Consider the following 24,102-nt stretch of genomic DNA (forward strand, 5'->3'; position numbering starts at 1 on the left):
GGCGTTAGAAACCATGTGCAAAAAAAGTAAGTATAAAATCTACAGAATGCTCAGGAGCAGTAAAAAAGCAAGGAGGGAAGATAAATGTCTTTTGGGGCTAAAGCAGAGTGAAAGGATTCAGGCAAATGTCTTTCTAAAATCTCCATCAACCAATAGGACTGTAAAAAAAGTGAATTACAACTCAGCATGACTGAGAGAAGATCTTTTCTCATAAGAGAATGAGTTACAGATGATGTATATCAGTTCCTTAGCGCTCAAAATGAATGTAGGCTGTATGTATGTGCACCTTCAGAGATCTGAACCTGACCTCTGGGGTAATCTGGACCATTTGGGCTCCAGGCTAGAACTCCCAAAAATGTACCTCACACTGACTGGTACTCCAGGGTCCTAGACTGTCTGAAAGACAGCATTATAACACTTGAAGATTTTCTGTTTTCTTTAGTATTTTCTTCTGGCTTTTACTGTGTAAACACCCAAGGTTTTTGAGTTTTCAACAATGGAATATTTTAGTGATAGAAATGAAATGCTGTAAAATGAAGAAGATGGCACCTGTGAAATCAGGAGTGTGGATGTTTTGTTGTACTAGTTTCCACCACTCAGTTCTGGTCTGTGTGTTATAATGGCACAAATCCACTTGGAAAAGTACAAGGCTGGAGCTTGCAAGGTTGAAAGGTTCACTAGGAAAATGCAGTGCTTGCAGGAAATGCTCCTGTGAGTTCTGTGGTTTCTCCCACAAAGGCTTCTCTGTTTCAATTGGTGCTGGGTCAGTATCAGCACAATGTCAGAAAGCAGTGGGGCTATGCTTGAGATGACAGGCCAAATCCCACTATCCTAACACCAAGGATTCTAGTTTCTGCTTAATTTCTGACCATGGCATTACTGTCTGTATTAATTTAGTTTGAAATGCCAATACAGAGTGACAGTTTTTTTAATATGAGGAAAAGTAAACCTCTGTTCAATTGCACAGCACATGGTGCTTTGGGGTTCTATCCTGGTTAAATACCAGCTTAAATATTAAAAGCCAAGTGGTTGGGAAATAAAAAGATATTAAAACTCCTGGAACTTTAAGTAGATGCTGACAAGTACATATGCTGTCTGTAGCAGTTTTTGCAGGAAAGATTTTACTCCAGCCAGAGGTCCCAAAAAGCATGGGCTCAGAGGTTATCATTCCTGTGGAAAAATTTCCAGAAATAAAGTATGTTAAGCAAATGTCGCAGTCCCTGACTGTCTGAAAATGGCAGGTAGTAGGTTTCCATACAATGATTTCTTTGTCAGAAGAATATTCCATATGCTGCCACAGCTAGTCCAGTTTTCTGTTTATGAATGGAGCATCAAAGGTGTGAGAATTCCAGTTACTGAGCCTGGATAAATAGAGGGATTCATAGAAGTAAGCCAAATCTAGACCTTGGTTAAACCCATGGAGGATTGCAATTGACTTCAAAGTGAGCACAACCTGGTCTGGAATGAATACCAGGCTGGTTGCAGCAGTACAAGCTTCCTCATACACCCCTCCAGCCTAGGCATTGATACTCAAAGGGCTTTTCTACATGAAAAAATAGCAGTACTAAAGTTGTAGAAATATGAGTTTGGGTTTTTTTCCCAAATGCTGCTGGAAGAAGAAATAATGCTTTGTAGAAGTTGCTGTGTCCTCATCTGATGGGAGCAGCAGCTCCTCTGAATGGCTCCTAACTTCTTTCAAAGTTACTCTGGTTAACAGACCTCTTGTGCTAGAGCTAATGTGGCCCCTTTTGGCTGACACAGGTGAGAGGAGCTTAACTCCCAAGAGAAGCAATAGCAGCAGACTCAGAGGACAAAGATCCCTGGCCTCCTTTCCACCTGAGCTGCTCTGGGCACATCTTCATTTCTCCATCTGCCTGCATAGTGAACATCAGGATACACTCTGCATCAGAACCTGTGTTGATGTTTAGCTTTGCCTATTAATGAGAAATGTCTTTATCAGTGAAGCTTAAGATATCAAGATAATTTATAATTTGTGCTAAACCACAATAAGCTAATGTGCTGGTTTTGACTGAGATGCAGCTTATCTTCTTGACAGTGGCTAGTGGGGGGCTCTGTTTTGGATTTGTGTTGAAGACAGTGGTGATAATACAGAGATATTTTTGTTATTGCTGAGCAGGGCTTGCACAGAGCTGAGGCCTTTCTGCTTCTCACCCCACCAGCGAGGAGTCTGGGGGTGCACAACAAATCGGCCAGGGACACAGCTGTCCCCAGCTGACCCCAAGGGATATTCCAGCCCATATGACATTGTGCTCAGTCTGTGAAAGCAGGGGAGGCATTTGGAGTGATGGCATTTATCTTTCCAAGTAACTGTTATGTGTGGTGGAGTCTTGTTGTCCTGGAAATGATTGAACATCTGCCTGCCCATGGGAAGTGGAGAATTAGTTCCTTTTTCTTTGCCTGTGTGCATGGCTTTTGCTTTTCCTATTAGACTGTCTTTATCTCAACACACAAGTTTTCTGGCTTTTACTTCTCATTGTCTCCCTGATCTTACTGGCCAGGGAGGAAGAGAGGCTGTGTGGGGCTTGGCTGCTGGCTGGGGTTAAACCACCACAGATGTTCTTATATTCAAATATAGCTATTCACCTGCTTTAGAGTACTTTAAACGTAGCTGTTTCCCACGAGTGCAGCCTTGGCCTCTACAGTACCAATTAAAATTTTGATGAGGGAGAGGGAAAAATGGCAATTTCTTTTCTTTAGTTCAATCAGAGCTGTTGTATTTCAATGACTGGCCATTGTGGTATGTGAAAGTTGTACGGAGGAGAAAAAGCCCAGGTCCTCCTCTGAAAGCTATTGGTGGTTGAACAGGATGCTTTAAGAAGTGTGAACACATCTACCCAAATTAGTTTCATTCTAAATGAAATTGCCTGTTACAAAGCATACATATCAGAGAAGCAAGTGTTGGAAAAGAGGTTCTGGACCCTGTTCACAAAATTCCCAGCTGCAAAATCAAGTTGGTTCTCCACCCGAGTTGTATAATGCTGTGATTCAGTTAGATAATGCTGTGTTTGCTATTTTGATTAGTGTCTTGGCAAAAGAAATATAATTGGAAAATGTTAGCCCTTTTTATTTTTCGTTTTTATTATCTTGGTTTGTCTCTCTAAATGCTTCCATGTGAGCAACTTCACTCATCTTTAAAGAATGCATGTAGGGGAAAAAAAGTTTATTGAAGCCTTTAACTATTACTGCTTGTACTAGAAAAGGTCGACACGATCAGTCTCCTTCCTCTTGATTTTTTGTGGAATTTTACTTAAGGAAAAGCATGTTTTATACAAAATGGGGGATTTCTGTACCACCGTGTTTGGAAAGTATGTTTTCTGAAATTTCCTGATGAGAACAGTCAGGCGTGGTTTTGGGTTTAAATCCGATGTTGTGCTGAACGTTTACAACCTTGACTTGAACCAGGATTTGGTTTTGCCGTGTCCAGGTCACCCGGTCCCTCGGGCGACGCCGCGCTCCTGGAGAATGCCCGGGCTGCCCACGTGACGGGCGGAGTTACCTTTGCTACCCTGGGTTTGTTTTTATACAATGGGCCTCTCGCTGGAGCCGCCTCTTGCTCAAACCTCATGTGCGGTTTCCACCCGCGGCCGGTGCAGCCCGGTGCGGGGCTGTGTCCGCCCCGGGGCTCACTGCGCCCCGCCCCGGGCCCGCCGCCCCCGGCAGGTTTTGCACCGGCCTGCCCCGGCCCTCCCTCGCACGGAGGCCGCGGCGGGGCGGGCGGAGTGCGCCGAGGCCGCAGCGGCTCCTCCTCCTGCCGCTCCCCGGCACCGCCCTGCAGCGCCGGCGGCACCTGGGACGGGCGGTGGTAGCAGGGGCTCCGCAGGACCTTCGGTAGGCGCGACCCCACGGCGGGACGGGGGCGAGGGGCCGGGGCCGCCCAGCGCGGCAGGGTCGGACCGGGGCTGTGGGCCGGGCCCGTGTCCTCGCCGGGACGGGATCCTGGGGCGGCCGGAGCCCGCGGGTGACAGGCAGCGGCTCAAGGGCTGGCCGGGCGAGCTCGGGGCTTGCGGCAGCTCCGCCGCTGGGAGGAAGCAGCGCCTGCTTCCTGGGGAAATGTGGTTTCAGAGCAGAGGGCATGTTTTGGTGTTGTAGTTGCAGTTCGGTCCTTTGCCGGTGTCCCTAGTTTATCTTGAGTTTATAGTTTTGGTGTGTACAATTGTCACGAGAAAGCAGCCTAAGATGGTAGGCTGGCCATTACGCAGTGCTTTTTTACTCCCCCCGAAGGCCCCTTTGTCTAAACTGTTCGTAGTATGCTTTGTCTCTTCTTATACCATATGTACTTCGAATGTCTTTAAGACACTTAAGTGTTGTTAAGTGTCTTCAAGCCACTTTAGTTGTCTTAAAACGGAACCTCTTCAAACTCTTGCTATGCTGTAGTTATATGTGTGACAGAACACAGCACAAATACCTCCATATTCAGGAAAGCAGTTCCTTCTTGTCACCATCCCGTTTCTGTAAGGGAGTGCTTCTGTAAGAGCAGTAAGGGCGTACTTCTGTGGAATATATTTTTCTTTTTAAATATATTTAGAGTAGTTCCTGGAAGCTTCTTCCTGTTGAGGAGGAGCTGTCGAGAAATAACGTTCTGAAGGGAGTGGCAGAAGCATGGGAGGCATCTCAGCCTAGGACGGGGACAGAAGGTGTGCAGGGAAAGCAGACTGGCCAGGGAGAGGACAAGTGTTGCTGCGGTGTGTTTTGATGAAGGAGCTGATTATGAGGGTTATGCACCTGAGAGCCCAGCTGCTATCGGAGTGGGAGTTTATTCCCTGATACCTCCCCCAGCATACAGTTATTTTCTGTGGAGTGAGTCAGTGCTTTGCTGGAACACCCAGGGTAACGTCAGAAACAATACAAACCCAGTGCAAGTGTATGGTTGCTGTAAAGCCTGAGTGTATGAACGCTTTCCCCATAGCTTGGCTATTTCTATAATTTCCTGTATTTTGAGTTGCTGTAAGAGTCATGTGGACCACTCTCCTCCCACTGATGCAGCAGATAACTTGAACTGAGTATTGCTTATGTGTTTGCCTGTAACCCTGTCCCCAGTACATTTCTGCTGAGTGCCTAGTGATTTTATGTCAACAATATTTATGATATTTTTGTTCCTTTCTCTTGCTTGACCTTAGTATAAGGTCAGGGGCCAAAATAACTGTACTTAAAATTTCTGGAGTAGCCATCACATTCATTCATGTGATTTGTCACTTCTTGAACTTATTATTTGTAGTCCCCAGAAGTTTTGAATTGTTAGATGGAGAACTCTGTGAAATGTCAAAAGCCACTAAAAATATAACAAAACCAGCAATGGGATGGAGGTATTTCATGGGGATGTTTATGTAGTCAGAATTGTGAAGACATAATGTTAGATAACAAAATACAAAACCTGATCTGCTATAAAAAGTCAAGCCAAGAAGTTTGTCTGATTTGAAGATTACGGGAGATGCTGTTTCTTAGACCTCTAGCAATTTTGGAAGATGGAGCTTCCATATAGGGTCTGTTCAATAGCCCTGCATTAATCAGGGCCAAGATAGAGCCAACCTAATTCTAGATCTGTGATAGCAATAAAAAAAACCTAGTTGAAGCAGTGATGTAATTGAAAACAGCAGATGGTTTAATTGTGACAACAGAAATAGTAGGGCTTTTGAACAAACTGCAAGTTTCATTTATTTTTAGCCAAGTCTCTATATAATAATTGTAGAGACTTCTCTGTCAGTTTCAAGTTGTGCTTGGAGGCTTCCATTACATTAAATATTCAGCTAAGTAATGGCACCAATGTAATTTCTTTTGTTTATTTCATACATTTATGTTTGCTACCTTGAACCATGTTTCTTATTGTATGTATTTTTCAAGTGTTTTATGTAAACTGTTGGAAATAAGGACAGGGACTTGTTAGCTGTATGCAGTGTGTTTTGTTTTGAGTTTCTTTTGAAGGTAGCAAAAGACTTTAAAGGAAAGGAAAAGGCTGCATGTTTACCCCTCCGTGAGCAGCACTTTGACCTATTTGAAACTTGAGTTGTCCCTTTACTTTTGCCAGTTTAGTTGAAAGTGGGTGTGGTTGATATAAATGCTGAATTTCCTTCTCAGTTCCCCAAGCTGGGAAGAATGTAAAGTAGATAAGCAAACCTAAGAACAGCAATAGGTATTTACTGTGTATTACTTCTATTGTTGCTCTGTGCTTGTTCCAGATTTTATCAGCACTCACTAGACAATCTTGATAAGAAGTTAGATCCTGAATGGGGTAAACCTGGAATCAGCTATGGGACAGAGCTGTGGGACTCAGTGGTGTCCTTCTAAGTTACAATTCTGTCACATTCTGCTGTGATTCTTGCTTGGCAGCTAGTTTTTTGTTTGTTTGTGTGCAGTTATATCCATACTGTTCAGCAGTGACAGATGCTGAATGTGGACCAGTGCCAGTCGTTAGATTGTGGTACCTGAATAAAACAAACACAGCCCCACCCAGCTCCACTGCCTGGCTGTTCCCCGTGCCGTGCGCTGTCACTGTGCCCTCTGGTCGGTAGCAATGGTCTTGTTTGAGATCTTCAAAGAAAGGGAAACAAGTGTGGCCAGGTGTGGCCTCCTTTTTTGCCTTATGTGCTGTCTGCTTGAGAGAGAACATGCTATCTTACTTGGTAAGGGAAGGTTAAAAATCTTTTGGAATTCTTGTTTTGTTTGGTTTTGGTTGGTTTTGGTTTTTTTTTCCCCTTTTGCTGCAAAGTATGGGGGGGGGAGGGTTTTTTTGAGGGCATTAGGAAATTCTTCACCAGTAGGAGAGGTGGGCTTCCAATTCAGGCTTTTAGAACTTCTGGTGAGCTTAAGAACTGTCAAATACATCAGTTCCATATCAAAGATCCAGATGAGTTTTAATGCTTCTGAAGGTCTCTTGATTGTGCTAAACTTTACTATAGTCAATATATATGTGAAGTGATACTTTCTATAATTAATTCCTGCACCCCAAAGACCTCTGGCTTGGCTAGAAAAATATGTCTAATTTTGGACTTTGGCCTAGTAAGTTGCTCTGAATTAAGTGCTTACATTGCCTGAAGCAGACAGGGTGAATATTTCTTTTATTATGGCTAGAGATAACAACTTTAAGCTTGTGAATTTGCACTTATTTAGTAAACAGTGTACTTATCTATAGTCACAATAACTGGTTGTTTGCTATGCTTGGCAGTGTATTAAAAATACTTGGTTTTCTATTAGCTAGGAGAATAAATGCATCTTAGAAATGTTAGGATTCTGGGGGAAAAACACTTCTCAGTAGTTCGCTTTGAGAACTAAAGCTTGCTGATCTCAAGGGCAGTCTAGGTTTGAAGGCTATAGTCTTGCTTTCTTTTCACATTCCTTGTTTATGGTTGCTTGGAAATACTTGTCTATTTTACTACTCCAAGTTGGTTCTTGAATAATTCTGTTCCTGGAAAGAATTAATCAGCAGAAAATGAATAATTGCTTATAGGCTGGAGTGAATGAAGGTTTGTCCATTTGCTCACTGAGGGGTAGAAATCACGCCAGTGTTGCTGGACAGCTGAATGTGTAAGCCTTCCCTGGCCTGAAGTGTGAAAGTCAGCACTGGTAAGAAAAGGCTGTCTTTGTTCGTGGTGTCCATCTGGGGAGTCCCGAGGCTGTCGGCAGAGAGGATTTGCCGCAGGTGGGGTGTGTCCGTGCAGCTCCTGCCGGTGTGCCCGGCTGTGGGGGCTGTCATTGCACAGCCTGGTGTCAGTCTGTCCCCCTCTGCAGCCCGAACAGCTGCAGGCCTGGTGGAAACCGCGTGTGTCCTTCTGGTCCTGGTGCCTCTGGGCCACGCCCTGGCTCTGCGCGTCAGGCTCGGGCACAGCAACTAATTAAAAACGTGGGGTGGGAAATGAACAACCAGATATTTTTTTGTAATTATTTTAGGGTGCTGAATACTACACTATTGTTCTAGTTCATGGAGTAATTGGTATTTACATATTCCGACTTGCACTAATGGTGTAAAAATTTATTCTTTCATGGGGGAACTTAAAATAGAGGAGTATAAATCCCTGAGGCATTAGTCAGTTGAGAACATAGCTCAGACTATTTATAGTATTATTTTTTCTTTGCAGCAAATGATTTTCTGTGACAAGTTATGAGTTTGAAATAGAGCAGCCTCATTCCATTACTTCTTCAAACATCTGTTAACCTTAATTTGTTGGGTTTTTTTCTTGCTTGTTTTGTTGTTTGGAAGGTGTCTATCTGTATTGTCATAAATGTTTTGACTGTATATTTTATATATTTGAAAGAGAGTGTTGAAGTGTGCTACAAAGAGAAGAACTTGCATCAGGGCAGAGTAGGGATCCAAAATGAAACTGATCTCTTGGAATTAACTCATGTTTTTGCTGCATATAGATCTTGAAAGTCCATGCAGCTCAACTAAATTCTTTGGATTTTGAAGGCCTGAGTAGGAGCTCTGTCACTGGAAAGGCTACAGGAATGTTCTTAGTAATATTTTTACAGCTCAGTTGTAGCTTATGGGTGTGTCTTCCCATTCAGCTTTTCTTTCTTGGACATGGCATCTGTTTTCAGTTCTATTTTGGTTAAAGCTTGCAAGTGCTACCTTTCTCACCCCCTTGCCCCAGCAGGTCAAAATGCTAGATTATTTACTGTAATAAAATAGATTATGATATTGAGAAGGATCACTAAAACTGGCAGAGCTCCTGAGTCATAATACTAGCAAGCAATTCAAATGGATAGATTTTAGGAAAACCTCATATATGAGTTTGTTTTTGTTACACCATCTATTCACAGCTGTGAGTTAGTTTGGGCTTTTTGTTAAGGAAGCTTTTTTTATAGGAAGTAGATGATGTGTTAGTACTCCTTAAATATACATTGTTGGATGAAGTCCAGTAAAAGTTTGTAAAGGTGAACAATGAGTGATAAGATCTGTGTAAAAGAGGTTTCCTGAGTGTTGGCTGGCATGAACTCAGCCTTGTTGGAAGATAAACCCATTCCACTAAATTAGTTTTTTTCATAGTGAAAGGAAGGCTAGACAGGAGTCACATACACAGAAGACTTAACGATAAAACAAAATTGCCAGACTATTTATCCATCAGGATGAAAAATATTACAGCTGATAGAGGAGAGAACAACTTGTATGCTGCAGTGCATGAGTCAAAGATAAATCTTGCTCAGGCTGGTAAATAGCAGTTAGCTGGTTCAGTGCTGACTGTGGTTTGTCCTTGTCTTGGAAAAGCACAGTGCTGGATGCCTGAGCTCATATCTGATGAAAAATGACAGCATATTGTAAGGTGGTAAATTCTGTTCTCCTGGTTTCACAATCAGGGATCAGTCTCAGAGCAGGTACTGTAATTTATAGCTTCAGGCTGCTTTGTCTACTATATCCTGGTAATTAACCTTGTGGAGGAGTCAAGGCCAAGGGTTTAACTTTACTGGGTGATCCCTGTGAAATGGGTATAATTAAACAAATAATTTTGAACTAATAAATGTTATGATTTTTCATCCTTTTTTGTTCTGAAGTTATTGTACCATGGCATAGCTGGAGCCTGAATAGCAGCCACTAAATAAATTCCAGGAATGGGTGTGAATGCAGTGGCTGAGTTTATTGGTATTGCACCTTGAAACAGAACTTTTCTGGCAGCCTTGAAGTTTTCTTCTTTATTTCTGCCATTGTGGAATTTGTAGTTTTGTTATAAATTTTTCAAGTTGTAGTCCTTCTGTACTGTATCTTACAGAGGCATATTTTCAAGATTGCTGTTGAAAGTCTGTCACAGATTTAATCTTTTATGAACATGTCTGTTCCCTCTTAGCTTTGCCAAGCAGCAGAAAAATGCTCAAGAGCCTGAATGGTTTATAGCTTGCAGTGTGAAGCATGATAGCAGTGTTCACTGTGGGAGTAAAACCTCAGGTCTTTATTTAAAGTTCTGAGGTGGACCTCTGGGATTGAATACTGGGAATGGGGAGAGGACCTTGACAGTAGTTGTTCTTTATTTTCTTCAAGGCACTCCCTCTTTCCGTGTGTGGTTTGGTTGTTTGGATTTTTCCCTTGTCTTATGCACTACTTTTTTTTTTTTTTTGACTGAGCAAACAGAGACCTTGCTGTTCCTGTGTCTTCCCACGCAATGTTTGTACAGCAGGGTGGGTTTCCATATCTTCTGTTCCCTTGCCTGTGTCACCCCTTTGTTATCAGCAGGCAACTGCTGCTCATCATGAAGATTTTTAGTAAAATATTGTGGATGTAGCAGGAGAAAGTGTGGAAGATGAGAGTAGATCACATGGAGGCTGGGCTGAGGGAGTGGTTGGGAAAGGTAACTTTCTATGTTAATATTTCTAAATTTAGAGTATAGGCCAACAGAGGCTCAAAGGCACTGTGGAAAAGGTGGTGATCAGGGAAGTTTCTGAGCATGAGAAGTCGGTGTGTTTGCAGCTCTAGTTTGCCTGGAAGCAAACCAGTCTGGGAAAATTTCCTCTTGGAAAAGCCCTGGATAAATACAGTGTTCAAAAGAAGCAAGTGGAACATTTTTATATAGAAACTAGCATTTTTTTTCAGGTTGCTGAAGTTGGCTGTTTTTTTTCCTCAACCTCAGCATTCATAACCAAAAGGCTCTTTTAATCTCGGGGGTTTTTCCAATTTGAAATGAGTGTTCTATATGGGATTAAAAGCAATCAAACAGACTTGCTAAGAAAAACAAAACCTGTACCATTGCTTCTCACCCTCTACCACAGAAAACGGTTCTTTGCCTTAAATTTGTATCTAAAGCTTTATTGAAAAAGGCATGTCACAATTTTTTTGAGTACCTTGTCTTTTTTGTATTTATATGTAAACCTAAAAAATAAGTAAAAATATAATTATGATTTTACCTGAGGAAATAACACTAATTTTGGTGTTGTACACCATTATGCATGCTAAGAATCTAGATTGTGGGGGTTCTTTGGTTGCTTTTTGAGTGATGTGGTAATAATTGCTCTTTTTTATTTTTCCGTGCTTTATTATGCAAAGCCCATTTCTGAATGCGAGAGGCTCTGAAGTGTGCCGGGCTGCCTTCTGTTGAGTTTTTGGAATGTTATTTTTATTCTCCTGGCCTCTGCCCTGCCATGCTCGGGTACCTGCCCGGAGGTGGCAGCGTGGGCCCGGGGCTCGGCAGCTCCAGCCTCTGGCAATTGTGGGGCCAGCAAGGAGGAAGCTGCCTGCTCGTTTTCCAGCAGCAGAGGGACAATACGTGTTTTACTTTTTGGTTCTCAGCCTCGTGAGTTTGGGATCAGTCTTTGCATGGCTAAGAGCAGGCATTGCTTTTCTAATGCTGAGAAGCTGCATTCACATGTTTATTGATTCTGTTAGATGCCACATACTGGAGCAGAAGTAAAGTAGAGTTATAGCTTTTAGTGTGCTCTGTTCATTGCAGTTTCTGTTAGTTCATTTCTCGCTCTTTACATTTAAATGAGTATTGCAGCATGAAGTCCAAACAGTTTTTAAGTAAATTGCAGATTTCTTCATTTTATTTCCTTATTAAAAATAAAACCACAAAAAAGGTGTTTCTCCATTTCAGTGTTGCTATGCAATAGAGCCATGCAAACCAGAAAGGGAACTTAATGTGATCATGCAGAATGAAAACAATTTCACAAGAACAGCACTCCTGCCAACTCAAACCAAATCTAAAACAAAATTCCACAGCTGAAACCCAAAACACAGCAAAACATGCCACGTGTGAAAGGTAGTGCTTTAGGGGAAAGGGGGGGGGGGGGGGAAATGGGATAATTCATACAGCAATTCTAAAAATAGAATGTGGCTTGTCATTAAAAATAACCTTCAAAAAGTTAACACTCATTATAGATATTTTTCTTCATAGTTACTTTTACCGTTCTTCCTGGTAGCTGTTCTGTTTAAAATAAGGCCCTTGTATTCTGGAAGCCAGTTTTCATTTTTTCATTTTGTCCGTCATTTAGCTGTTCTTCGTTTCTGACCTCCACTTCTATTTTGGACAGCTAATGACTTTGTGCACTTCTGTGCTGACAGAGGCACTATCCATTTTGAGAGACTCAATTTGTTCTAGTGATCTTACCCTGTCAGTAAACTCTTCATATTTTATGGCATTGCTGTAAGCATGAAAGTGTATCCCTTCTGCTTCTTACTCTGACCTTGCACTTCTGCAGATGTTTGAATTTAGGTGCCTTCTAACAACTTCTTTTAGTTACTCACTTGAAGATGTAGCTTTTTTGTCAGATGATTTTCTACTCTTCATTGGTAAGACAGTTCTTTATAGGCTGGAAACTTCTGGGGGTTTTAATAGTAAAGGAAGCAAGTTCAAGTAATACATCCCTAACAACATAATAGACCAAGCAATAAGTAGCAACTGCAACAAATGAGAAAAATAGCATGAGGAGTGACACTGCAACTGCTTAGCTATCTGTTTATTAGTCAGGAAATGGGAAGAGGTTTCTAAGGGAAAAACTGGGACAAAGTGTGCAGGTTATGTCTGAATTTTGGTAACTGGCTATTGCATACATGTTGCTTCTTAGTGTTAGGTGGTTTAATGAGTGAAGCATTACAGAAAACAATTGTATCACACGTATTTTGCAGATCTTTGCAATGAGTTACCCAGGCTATCCCCCAGCGGGTGGATACCCACCAGCTGCCCCAGGTAAGTTGTTCAGATGAAGTAAACATTAAATGCAGTGGTGGTCCTATCTGGAGTGGAAACATGGCATGGATGAAGAACAAGACTGCAGAGAGTTTCCTTGGCTCCCCAAAGCTTGTTAAATCCTGTTTTATCTGGGCTGGGGATTCTGATTGGTCTAATATGTGTGTTCTGCCATGTGCTCATATAGTAATGTCCAGTTTCATTCTCAAATAAAGCACAGAGCATTAGGAAATGGTCTTAACTTGACCAAATCCAATAAATGAAAAGGATCAATGTCTGGTTGATACTGAGTCTTCAAGGTGGGTAGTGAGACAAATTAATATGGGGAGAAATCATTCATAGAGCTTCAAACCATATCCCCCAAAGAAATAGGAAATTATCCTTAATTCACTATTCTTAAGCAGGTGGTTGTGTACAAAAGGGAGAGGGCTGTTAGAAAGGGTAGCAATTAATAATAACATAAAGCTGATGAAATACTCAACCACTGCTTGGTTATCACTGCTGAACTTTACAGTTGTTAGTGTTGTTGTAAGGTAGAAAGAAAGGACTGGAGTCATGCAGGTATGGTGAAATGAGGCGTCAGGCAGGTTAGCTCAGGAAGGGGAAGCAGTGCACAGTGAGAAGCCCAACCAGCCAGGAGGACAAAGCCTATTTCTCAGCAGAGTATTCTGTGTTAAGACTATACTGCTGTGTGCAGACAGGTTATGACTTTGGTGCCTGGAAATGTACTGTTGTGCTCTGTGGACACCTCTCAAATTAGCAAAGTAAGTGGAATTAATATCTTGCTACTGGAATACCCGGACAGCTATGTACTTTAGGTGCTCTCAAGTCAAAATATGGTGTTAACTGTCTTTAGTGTTAACCTTCAAATAGGTTTAGAGTTGTTTTAAGTGAAAACTTAGAGATTCAGTGATAACTAACATGACTAGAAATACCCAGTGAGACTTCTCTTTTTATAATAATTGCAGTGCTACCCTGCACCTCTTCAATTGATTTCCCTGGTAGTGTTGAAAATGAATTACATGAGAAATTTAAGTAGTAAGAACTTTCAAAAGGCATGGTTTCTTGTTTCAGCACATCTGTGTTTGATTTCAGGTAGCAGTCCTTGGGGTGGTGCTGCTTATCCACCTTCAAATCCACCTTCAAATCCACCTCCAATTGGTCTGGAAAATGTGGCTGGCTATGCCAACCAGTTCAATCCCAGCCACATGGCTGGAATGGTGAGTTTGCTTTCATTTAATGTGTTCTGCTGTGATGTCCTTAAGGGCAAAGTTGTGCTTCTGGAATTGTCACTGAGAGGTTTATCACTTGAATTCTGTGCCTTTGTGTCTAATCTGTTTAGCTGTTGAGCGTTCAATATTGCCTGTTGAGGAAAAGGTTACTGCAAGCTATTTCTTATTTTAGGAAAACAGAGCACTAGTTAAATGTTGCTAACAGTCAAACTTCAAAAGTTGTGGACATAAAACTAATATAACTTGGCATTTGCTGTGTAGAGGAATTTACATGGGCAAACACAGTCTGGATTTTGCCTATTTACCTGGATTTTGACCAGTCAGAGTAAGTAAAAAAGCTGTATAATTAGAGGTATCAATGATTTATCCTTGAAAAGAATATGGGATCAACAGTCTCTTACAAACACTGATGTTTAACAGATGGAAGTAAAAACCTTTTACATTGGAAACGTCTACATTTTCTTCAGTCAATGTGATTTTTTTTTCATAGAGGAGAAGTGAGTGACACTTCTGACAACTTCAGTCTTCAGAAATCTGTTATGCTGCATAAGGAATGCAGTTTGTAGGAAGATATTTGCATCATAGATGTTTTTCTGAGGCAGTGATTAAATGAAGTGATTTGGCAGCCAGCAGGCAAATTGAACAACAAGCTATCTAGGATGCATGAGCCTATATCCACAGCAACTAGTTTCTGACAGTGCTGCAGTCATCCAATGTCACTTCTGGTTTCTCTCTAGAAAAGGGGTTTCATTGATAAGATTTTGATGTGAAGTGGAATATCTTAGTTTCTGCAGAAGTCTTTCTAAATGTAGTCCAGGAACTCCTGCTAGTTGTAAACTACTAACACATTGTAAAACAGCCAAAGGTTGCTTCAAGTCCTTGCATCCAGTTGTACCCTTGTGATTACACAAGGCAGCCATGGGCAAAGAAAGGGTTATTTGGTGTAAAGTTTTAGGCATATTTTTCCATCCTGCTTGCTATCTTTTGCAGATAAAGAGCTATCTGTGTTGGTGGGGAGGGAGGTTGTATTGTATTAAGCATGTTGCTGAAACTCAGCTGTTGGTGCTCCTTCCTCTCTCTTGTTTTATTGCTGTTTATTGCAGGCATCCAACCTGGCAGGAACCTTTGGAGGGGCAAATGTACCACAAAGCATGTATCCTTCCACACCTGGGGGTTATCCACCAGTTCCTCCAGGTGGCTTTGGGCAGCCCCCTCCAGGACAGCAGCCCTCGTACGGAGGGTACGCTCCGCCTGGAGGAAATCCCCCATCCGGAATGCCACCTTACCCGGGATATGGGGGCGGCCCTGTGCCAGGCCAGCCCACACCACCGCCTGCTCAGCAGCCCATGAGCTATCCAGGCCTTCCAGCAACTCACCCAGGGCAGCAGCCCATGCCAAGTTATCCAGCAGGTCCAGCTGTGAACCCATCTATGCCCTCTTACTCAGGAGCTACAGGGCCTGCAGTCACTCCTGTAACGGTAAGAGCATTCAGTGCTTTTCTTTTCAAGTGTGACTGTATGTATGTTACTCTGCATTTTCTATGTGTGTATTAGTGTAAACTAATCACAAAATTGAAAAGAAAGTTAGGAAAAGAAGCTTGAGTAAAGAGAGAAATGGAACCTTTGCAAATGCAAGCACTATAGGCTTATATGGTCTTGAAACAAATTATGTTTTGCCCCGGTATCCAAGAAAAAAAGGTCTTATATGAATTCAAATTAATTGATCTTGCCTTTCCTAACTTTAGCAAGTATTGCCAGTTGTATATACAGTATCATCAAACCTTAATTAATTGGAGAGCAGATTTAATGTCAGCAAACCTTGATCTTGAATTTTCTTGTAAATTGTGTCTAGAAATCAACAAATTCCTTAGGGCAGGGTTGGTTTGAGTTTTCTCTATTACTTTTCTCAGAAAAAGAAAACTGATAAGTGATCATCTTTCTTAAGTAGTAAACCACAGTACTTCACTACTTGACACTAGTATGCTGTTAACACTACTGTTGTTTATCACTGTTGATCTCATTTTAGCACATAAACCGAGGTACAATCACTGATGCACCAGGCTTTGACCCTCTGAAGGATGCAGAAGTCTTAAGGAAGGCCATGAAGGGATTTGGTGAGCAGTCTGAGGATTTACATTTCAGTTAAAAGTAGAATTGCATCTCCATTCAGCACTGATATTTTTCTATTGCTATGTGTGTACTGAGTGGGACTCAGTGTGTACTGAGTCCTTGGTTATCAGAAGTATTACTGGAAGTTCATGTGGGCATAAACAATACCATGAGTTTGGTTTAGGCTTTCTTTGTATTCTTACTGTGTTTGTGAGCTCAAAATTCTGTGGTTGTACACAAGAGTAGATACTGTAGATGAATTCAGAGCATTCATGTCCTTCTGCTGGGTTTAGAACAGGATGACATAGAGACAGAAACCTGAATCCTCACTCATTCTGTGGTGTCTGTGTGTGTACAGGAACTGATGAGCAGGCAATCATCGATTGTCTTGGAAGTCGTTCAAACAAGCAAAGGCAGCAGATAATCCTGTCCTTCAAAACAGCTTATGGAAAGGTAAGGACATTGTGAGAACAGAAGGAAGGAGAAATGAGAGCCTACATCCCTTCAGTGGCAGTGAGAAGACTTAGTGGGGGGAAAAAAAGACTGGAAGGTGCATTAGGGGAAGATGTTCTTAAGTCATAGGCAGTTCAGAGTTCTACTTTTTTACTCATGTTTGACTTCTTCATGCAGTGTTGCAGATGAAACAAGTAAAGCAGTTTCTATGCTAAATGGTTACTTTGACTCTTGGATCTGTGCAATCTATTTAATTGACCTAAATGGCCTCAGTGTACACATACCATTGTACTGGTGTTAGTGTTAGTGGAATAGCTTTACTTTGAACATACATTATTGGTGCTTATGCATAAAGAATTCTTAGTAAAATGTGTATTTTTGGTGTTTGCTTTTGCCAAGTTTGGTCTTTATGCATTTTTCCTTGTTTTTCCTTCTCATTAGGATTTGATTAAGGATCTCAAGTCGGAGCTCTCAGGTAACTTTGAGAGGACAATCTTGGCAATGATGAAGACACCTGTTATGTTTGATGCTTATGAAATCAAGGAAGCTATAAAGGTTTGTGTAGGAGATAGAAATTTATAACATAGAGGAAATAGTTGAGCTTAAAAATACTTGATAAAATACTTGGTTGTCATTTAAAAGTTTGGATTCTTTTTGGATTACTTGCTTTGACTTCCTATACAAGGTTATATTCTGAATTTTTTCTATAATTTTGTTGCATTTCTTTTGTACTAGGTTGTAGAAATCAAGAATCTGAAGTGTTTCTCCCTTGCTTGTTTTAGGGTGTTGGCACAGATGAAAATTGCCTCATTGAAATCTTAGCTTCCCGCAGTAATGAGCATATTCAGGAACTCAACAGGGTCTACAAAGCAGGTTTGATCTTTTGCATCAAATTTTTCTTCCTTTTCTTACTGATAGTAAGAATTTAGGAAATGAGCAGGGTTGTATGAGGATTCATGACTCTCTCTTTTCCAGAATATAAGAAAACTCTGGAGGAAGCAATAAAAAGTGACACATCTGGACACTTTCAGAGGCTTTTAATTTCACTTGCTCAGGTACTTGCCTGCTGGGATTTTGGAATTTGTTTGTTGTGTGTTTGTAGGTGGTGTGGATTTTGTTTGGTTTGGTTTTGGTTGTTTTGCTTTTTAATGTAAAAAAGGCAGCTCATCAAAGCCCACCAGTAATGTTTCTGGGTCTTCTAATTCTTTCAGGGAAACAGAGATGAAAGCACACATGTTGACATGTCTGTTGTCCAAAGAGATGTACAGGTCAGTAGAAATGCTTCATTGTTTCTAAGTATAGTCAGCTCAATATGCTGACGTTTGGCTGTGTGGATTCTGCTTACTGTTAATTTTGGACACCTTGTGATGACTTCTGATGCAGTGCTTATCTTCTAAGTGGATGGAAGAGATATAAAAAGCTGTGACAGAGCATTAGAGCCATGTAGGTGCAATACAGAGATGAATTGGCTTTTCCAAGTGTTGGATTATGCTGCTTTCTAAGGAAATTGTCCAAAGAGATTTGAGATGATAGGTGTGTGGATTACATTTTAAACGATTCAACACCTGCATTAGCCTTTGCATGTTGTTTAAGGAAGTCTGGAGTTTTGCAGCAAATAAGGCACTTGGACTTCATAACGCTTGCCCCATTTCTTTTTCTGTATTTTCCTTTCACTACATAGCAAAGGGGCAACCCTGCATTGTTTTAGCCATACTGCGGTCATTCAAATAGCAATGTCATTAGCTTTCTATCTAGTGTGCCTTAGCCAAAACATAGAAACGTCCCAGAACACACCTAGAATTGTAGAAGGAAAGCTAGATGTAAGGACTGTTAGGAAGAACAATTTTCAGGTACTTATTGAACCATGTCCCTTCCTTTAGTAATCTGGAGCTCTTGTGTTGGAGCAAGGTAGGAAGACTGAAGCATAGCATAGGGAAGGTTAGAACTAGTTGCTATTTATTGCTTGCTCCTGTTTTGCAGTAGTGCATAGGCTAAGAAGTTTAAAAGGAGGAGAGGCTGCAAGGAAGCAAATCTGTAACTCAGCTGTTCAGCCTGACTGCTTTTCTGAGTAATGAAGTGTGAATTCCCTTCTGTGCTCAGGAGTTGTATGCAGCTGGAGAGAACCGTCTAGGAACTGATGAATCCAAGTTCAATGCCATTCTGTGTGCCAGAAGCAGGGCCCACCTTAGAGCAGGTAATGATGTCTATATAAACTGTAACTCGATTCTTTTGTGTGTAATGATAAAAATGTACAGCACTGCTCTGTGTCTGAATTTCCTCTATCTGTAAAATGAGCCCAAAAAGATACCAATGAAAAGCAGGGTGAATTCTGCTGAGGAAAAGAAAGAGTCACCTTTCTTAGATATCAGAGCAGGTAGAGGTCATACTTGTTCAAATGATCCCCTGATGAAAGAATTGAAAAACTAGAATTGTTTCAGTCTTGCATACTTGCGTGTGCAAGACGCTTGAAAACCTTCCCCTTTTACTTGCTAATGTAAGGTGCTACATCAGTCTGTCATGGTGGAAATGTTTTAGTAACTACATAGAACTTTTGCTTTGTGCTATTGGGTGCAAGGTACTTATATGAAGGAAAGGGGTGTGTATGAGAACCTGAATATTTTCTTCTTAACTTTGAGACCTGAAGCTTTCCTAAAAAATTGCTGTGCTTTCTTGGTCTAGCCCTTTAATGAAAAGGACACATCTTGGCAGGCTAGGAGGAGCATGGTAACATGTAAATGGTTGATAACAGTATTAATCCTTGAGATGTTCAAACTAGTGTGAGTACACTGTAGTGTCCAGCTGAGAAGTGCCACTGAAATGAAGCCATCCAGCACATTCCAGTGCCACCTCTTGTTGTGGAACTGGAATCTTTCTTTTCCATTTGCAGTCTTCAGCGAGTACCAGAGGATGTGTAACCGGGACATCGAAAGCAGCATATGCCGTGAGATGTCTGGAGACCTGGAGATGGGCATGCTGGCAGTAGGTATGTGCCCCCTTAGCAAGGTCATTCCTGCTGTTCCACTACAGCTGCCTCAGCTGGGGCCTCTAACTTCAGCTAAGGGTGTTCTTATTAGTGGTAATTCCAGTTTTCTCCTTTTTATGTTGAGCTTTCTGTGAAGTCATTTGGGATTAGTAAAGTGGGGCACTTCACCTCAAAATGACAGATGAAGCTTTTTTATTTCAGGCAACTGCAGAATTTAAATTTCACATGTTAAAATGGGGAACAATTCTATAATATATAATTATTAACTGTAATTGACAATGCTTTAAGAAGTGAACTTTACGAACTCATGGGTCAGTGAGAATGGAGTATATAGGACAATTTTGCAAATCATTAATTAAAATACAGGCATTAACCCTCTAATTAGTTACTTCTACCTCTATTTAGTAGAAAGAAAACTGAAATTTCATTGCAAAGGGGTTTTTTTTTCTCACATTTACTCTGGCTACAATTTTTTTAAATCTTTGTTTTTAATTGCTCCCAGTACTTCTGAGGAGTGAAAACTCTTACCTCAAGTCTACTGTTGTCTCTTCAGAAGCAGTAATTTGTTTCCATGAGGCTGGGACAAGGCCTCAAGTTGCTGTGCAGTAGTTTTATTTAAAATGCTTTATTATAGATATAACTGTGAACCACTTTCCTGTCTTTTTTCTTTACATCTCCATTTCTTTTTCAGTAAGAAGTTACATTAATGTCATTTGTTCTGTGGACCTTACTTGCAGGAAAAAAGGGGTTTCTAATTGAAAACTTTCGATTTTGCTTTCTTAAAGCTTTCTGGATTGTACAACTGGTAACTTACAACAATATCTTTAAACATCTTAGAATGCAAGTGTGTTGTGTTAGCTAAATAGAGTGATACAGAAACATGGATTTCATTTTGTCATTCATTTTTGAGTACTATTGTACATATCATTGACAGTTTTGTGGTGAACTGCTATCTCTCATCTACATTTTCCTACTGAGAAAAATACTTGTTCCTATACAGAATGTGTGTTCTATGAAAAACATGTCTGGGTTTACACCTTTAGTTCTGTATTGATTCTGTGTGATTGATTTTGATACCTTATTGTGCTATTAAATGTCAAGTGTGGTCTGTTTCCTCTGTAGTTTGCCAGTTTGCATGATTGTTTACTTGTAACAACGTTGCATCAATATATAGATTTTAATTCTGATCAGTGATGGAGGATTCTTTCATTATCCTGATTAACATGACAGCAATTTGACTTAGATTTTGCTCTTTTAGATTTCAGATGAGCTATGCCAATTAAATATACCATCCAGTCATTACTAAATGAGCATGTTAAAATTTTTCAGGAGTCCTGATGAACTTCGTGGGTAAAATAAGACTTTAAAATAAGGTTTGTGATGACTCACCCTTAAGGAGAAGGGTCCACTGAAGGTTCTCTGCTACCATAGATAGTTACCTAATTTGTTCTAGAGCAGGACTTGAATTTGTCAAACTTTGCAGATGCATGGCCTAAAAATTTAGAATTAAGAAGCCAGGATCACCACTACCTATATATTACTTCAAGTCTTCTGCCCCCTCTTCATCCCCTCTTCTCTTCATAGACAAGAATCTGGTCATTAGAATTCAAATGTTCATTATGGCTGCTTCACACTAGATGGTTTCTAGTGACAAAAATACTTGCTTTGAGCCATGCAGTATAGGTTTTTTAACTGTATTGCAGCTAGTGTTTGGATTAAAAAGAATTTCAGGGACTAATGGAAGGAATGGAAGCTGCATTGTATCATCCCTATGTTTATGTGAAATTCAAGCATGTGACCATGTCAGATAAACTCAATTACTGACTTCTGATTGAGGAGGAATGCCTTATTTCTGTAATACTGTTCCTCTGTTCCTTTTTGCAGTGAAGTGTCTCAAGAACACACCAGCTTTTTTTGCAGAGAGATTACATAAAGCAATGAAGGTAGGTGTCCGTGACAAGTTACATAAACTTATAGCGTGGAGGTTTTTTACAGCTCTTGGGAAGGAACTGTGCAGCTGAAGGGACTAGTGGGTTTTTCAGTGGGCAGATGACTAACAGTCATGATGCAGTCATTATTATGAAAGGCTGGAAAAATCGAGCTAATTTGATCCACCTTAACAGAGCAGTGAATATAACCGTGCATTAAACAATAATCCTCACTTGGTGAAACACAAATATGCTTAAATCATTGAAATGGGTACTTCTTCAGTAGTGAATTCTAGCAGAAATAAACAAGTAGGCCATTTAACTCACCAAATTTTCCTGACCCCGTTGTATCTCTGTCAATCCCCCTCTTTTTTTTGAGCTGTTCTTGTGCAGAGAAATTAGTGTCCTACTGCTAAATGTAATTTATTTTAGCATGATAGGCTAAATTCTGTTCAAGCTTATTAAGTTAGTGGGGATATGCCAGCAAACAGGCATTTGATTTTCTTCTTGGTGCTATATCATACACTTTCCAGTGCATTGTAGTGCTGCTTTGTTTGTTTCAGGGAGCAGGAACGAAGGACAGGACGCTGATCCGCATCATGGTATCGCGCAGCGAGGTTGACCTGCTGGACATACGTGCAGAGTACAAGCGGATGTATGGCAGATCTCTCTACACAGACATCACTGTAAGCCCTGGATACCTGCCCTGCCCTGCCGTGACACCCTTTATGCTGGCAGAACACTGCTCCTTGTGCTGAGCAGCTGTTACCTGCACTGAGTGTGGCTGGCTGGGTTGGGTTGCTGCATTTGCCAGGAGCATGGAGGCTGAGGGCCAGAGGATGGACAGCACTTGGGTTTGCATGGGGGCTAGATGAACTAGATATGGGGATGAAGCTAATAGGCAAGGAAGGAAAGGGAAATTGGTCCAGAAGGGGTTTCTGAGGCCCCTCTATCCCAATCTCCTTATATGATCTTGTGGGAACCACTCAGTCCTCCAGTTGAGTAACAGATTTCATTTGTGCGTTGGAAGAATATAAAGCTTTTATATCTTCTCAAGGATTGCCTCCTCTTTCTCTTGAAAGTACAAGCCTTTGCAAATAGACTAAACTTCAGATTGATTAGCAGTTGATCCACCTTCCTACCGCTATTTAGAGCTGTACCATCAGCCCAGAGGATGCCTGGCCAATGGTAGGGTAATAAGAGCTGGAGGAGAGTGAGTGGTGCCACTTTTTATTACACTTTTCACTTGTAATGAGGGTGCCAGACTTGTTAAGCCCCTGTTTATTCCTCCTGCTGTGGACACTGAGGGGCTGTAACTTGGTAGTGTTTGGAAAGAATCCTCTAGAGATTCTGGAGGATAGCATGTTCCAAATGTTTCTTCTACAGTAGTTGCATGCCCTGTAACCACCAATGTATGAGCAAAAAGCAGTGAGGCACTGGTGAAAAAGCTCTGTATTGCTTCTTCCCCCTGTTCCTCTTTTGGTCTGACATTATAATATATCATTCAGAAGCAGAACAGGCCATATCTATTTAATGGACAATTTTTGACCATAACTTGGCTTCAGTAAATACGGGGTGTGCATATCCACATATGTAAGCTCTGCTGCTTATTTCTGTAAAAGTAGAGCCAAAAATGTCCCTGGAAAGAAAGTTTTTAGTTTTTCAGCTGTAGTTTCACCTCTTTTGGTGGTTCTTCAACTTGTCTTTTTCTGGGTTCCTTTTCAGGGTGATACTTCAGGAGACTACCGGAAAATCCTACTCAAGTTATGTGGCGGAAATGACTAAAAGGAGTATTGAGCTTCTCTTAAAAAAAGCTGCTCTTTTCATGTACTTGCTGCAGGGCATCTTTTTTTCTCCATAAGTAAATATGTCATGACCTGTTTCTTCTAAAGCAATTGCATTTTAAAAGATAATACTGCATATATCTTCAGTTCAAAAGTAGTAGGTAATAAATGCCAAGCCCCCCCAAAATACCTTATGTGCCATCTGCTCACAGTTCTGTATAGTACACTCAGCAATCCATGAAGAATGGTCGTTACTTCTTTTCTGCTTATATCATGTTGAAATAATGTTTGTTTAATGAAAAAAAACCCACAGTTGTATGATTTTAATGGTGTGCTTTTGTATAAATATTGAGTGCCATTTTAATGCAAGTTTTATATCTGTTGTATGCAGAGTTGGTTTTGGGCTCCCACTTCCTGATATGTGGAGATAGCAGCCTCAAGGTTTTGTGTCTAGTTAAGACTGCTTTAAAGAAGTTTTGTCAAGTTCTCTTTTTTTACCTTGATTCTTTTCAAGGAAGATATGTTCTACATTTCATTCTTGCTAAGGCAGACTGTCACAAGGCAGGAGTAATGTTGATAGTAGCAAAGATTCTGTCATTAATGTTTAAAGGTTTTGGATAGTGCCTTAAAAATATATCTATATCTATATATATATATATATGTAAGAAAAGATTATGAAATTAAAGCTAAGTCTTTGCAGACTGTGCCTTTTGATGTCATATTGATGTATGGGAGTGATGACTCAGTTTATGTAACTTAGTTTTTCCAGAGAAATTCTCTGCCACAGGATTATTCAGAAATTATTTTGGTGAGAGTTAGGGAGTTGTGTGCTGTTGTTGAGCAATTGTCTGTACATGAGACATGTAATCTGTAGTTATTGCTCAGTATTTTCATTTTGCATGTTGTAATTTCTCTTACTCTTGGAACTCTGAGTTTTTATTCCCTGCTGGCATGGATGACATCTCTTCAGCTTGTTGTTCTCAAAATAAAAACA

At 40.8% G+C, this 24,102-nt stretch overlaps 1 protein-coding gene across 4 annotated transcripts in view; it reads left to right on the forward strand.

The window, feature by feature from the left end:
* Positions 1–23,807, forward strand: part of ANXA11 (annexin A11) — a 58,009-nt gene extending 34,202 nt beyond the window's left edge. Inside the window, exons 1-15 of one of the 4 annotated variants that reach the window (XM_066555090.1) lie at positions 3,783–3,849; positions 12,560–12,620; positions 13,716–13,840; positions 14,956–15,330; positions 15,878–15,965; positions 16,319–16,413; positions 16,855–16,968; positions 17,196–17,286; positions 17,389–17,468; positions 17,625–17,681; positions 18,514–18,607; positions 19,301–19,396; positions 21,281–21,339; positions 21,888–22,010; positions 23,050–23,807. In XM_066555090.1, the coding sequence (XP_066411187.1) occupies positions 12,569–12,620; positions 13,716–13,840; positions 14,956–15,330; positions 15,878–15,965; positions 16,319–16,413; positions 16,855–16,968; positions 17,196–17,286; positions 17,389–17,468; positions 17,625–17,681; positions 18,514–18,607; positions 19,301–19,396; positions 21,281–21,339; positions 21,888–22,010; positions 23,050–23,109 (1,509 nt within the window). In that variant the 5' untranslated portion in view covers positions 3,783–3,849; positions 12,560–12,568 and the 3' untranslated portion in view covers positions 23,110–23,807. Of the gene's footprint in view, positions 1–3,782; positions 3,850–4,163; positions 4,201–12,559; positions 12,621–13,715; positions 13,841–14,955; positions 15,331–15,877; positions 15,966–16,318; positions 16,414–16,854; positions 16,969–17,195; positions 17,287–17,388; positions 17,469–17,624; positions 17,682–18,513; positions 18,608–19,300; positions 19,397–20,181; positions 20,241–21,280; positions 21,340–21,887; positions 22,011–23,049 lie in introns of those variants that run through there. The other 3 variants (XR_010784039.1, XM_066555089.1, XM_066555091.1) reach the window with 3 other exon arrangements.
* The last annotated feature ends 295 nt before the right edge of the window (positions 23,808–24,102 follow it).

Source organism: Molothrus aeneus, chromosome 8 (genome assembly GCF_037042795.1).
Source record: "Molothrus aeneus isolate 106 chromosome 8, BPBGC_Maene_1.0, whole genome shotgun sequence".
In the NCBI taxonomy this organism is placed as follows: domain Eukaryota; kingdom Metazoa; phylum Chordata; class Aves; order Passeriformes; family Icteridae; genus Molothrus; species Molothrus aeneus.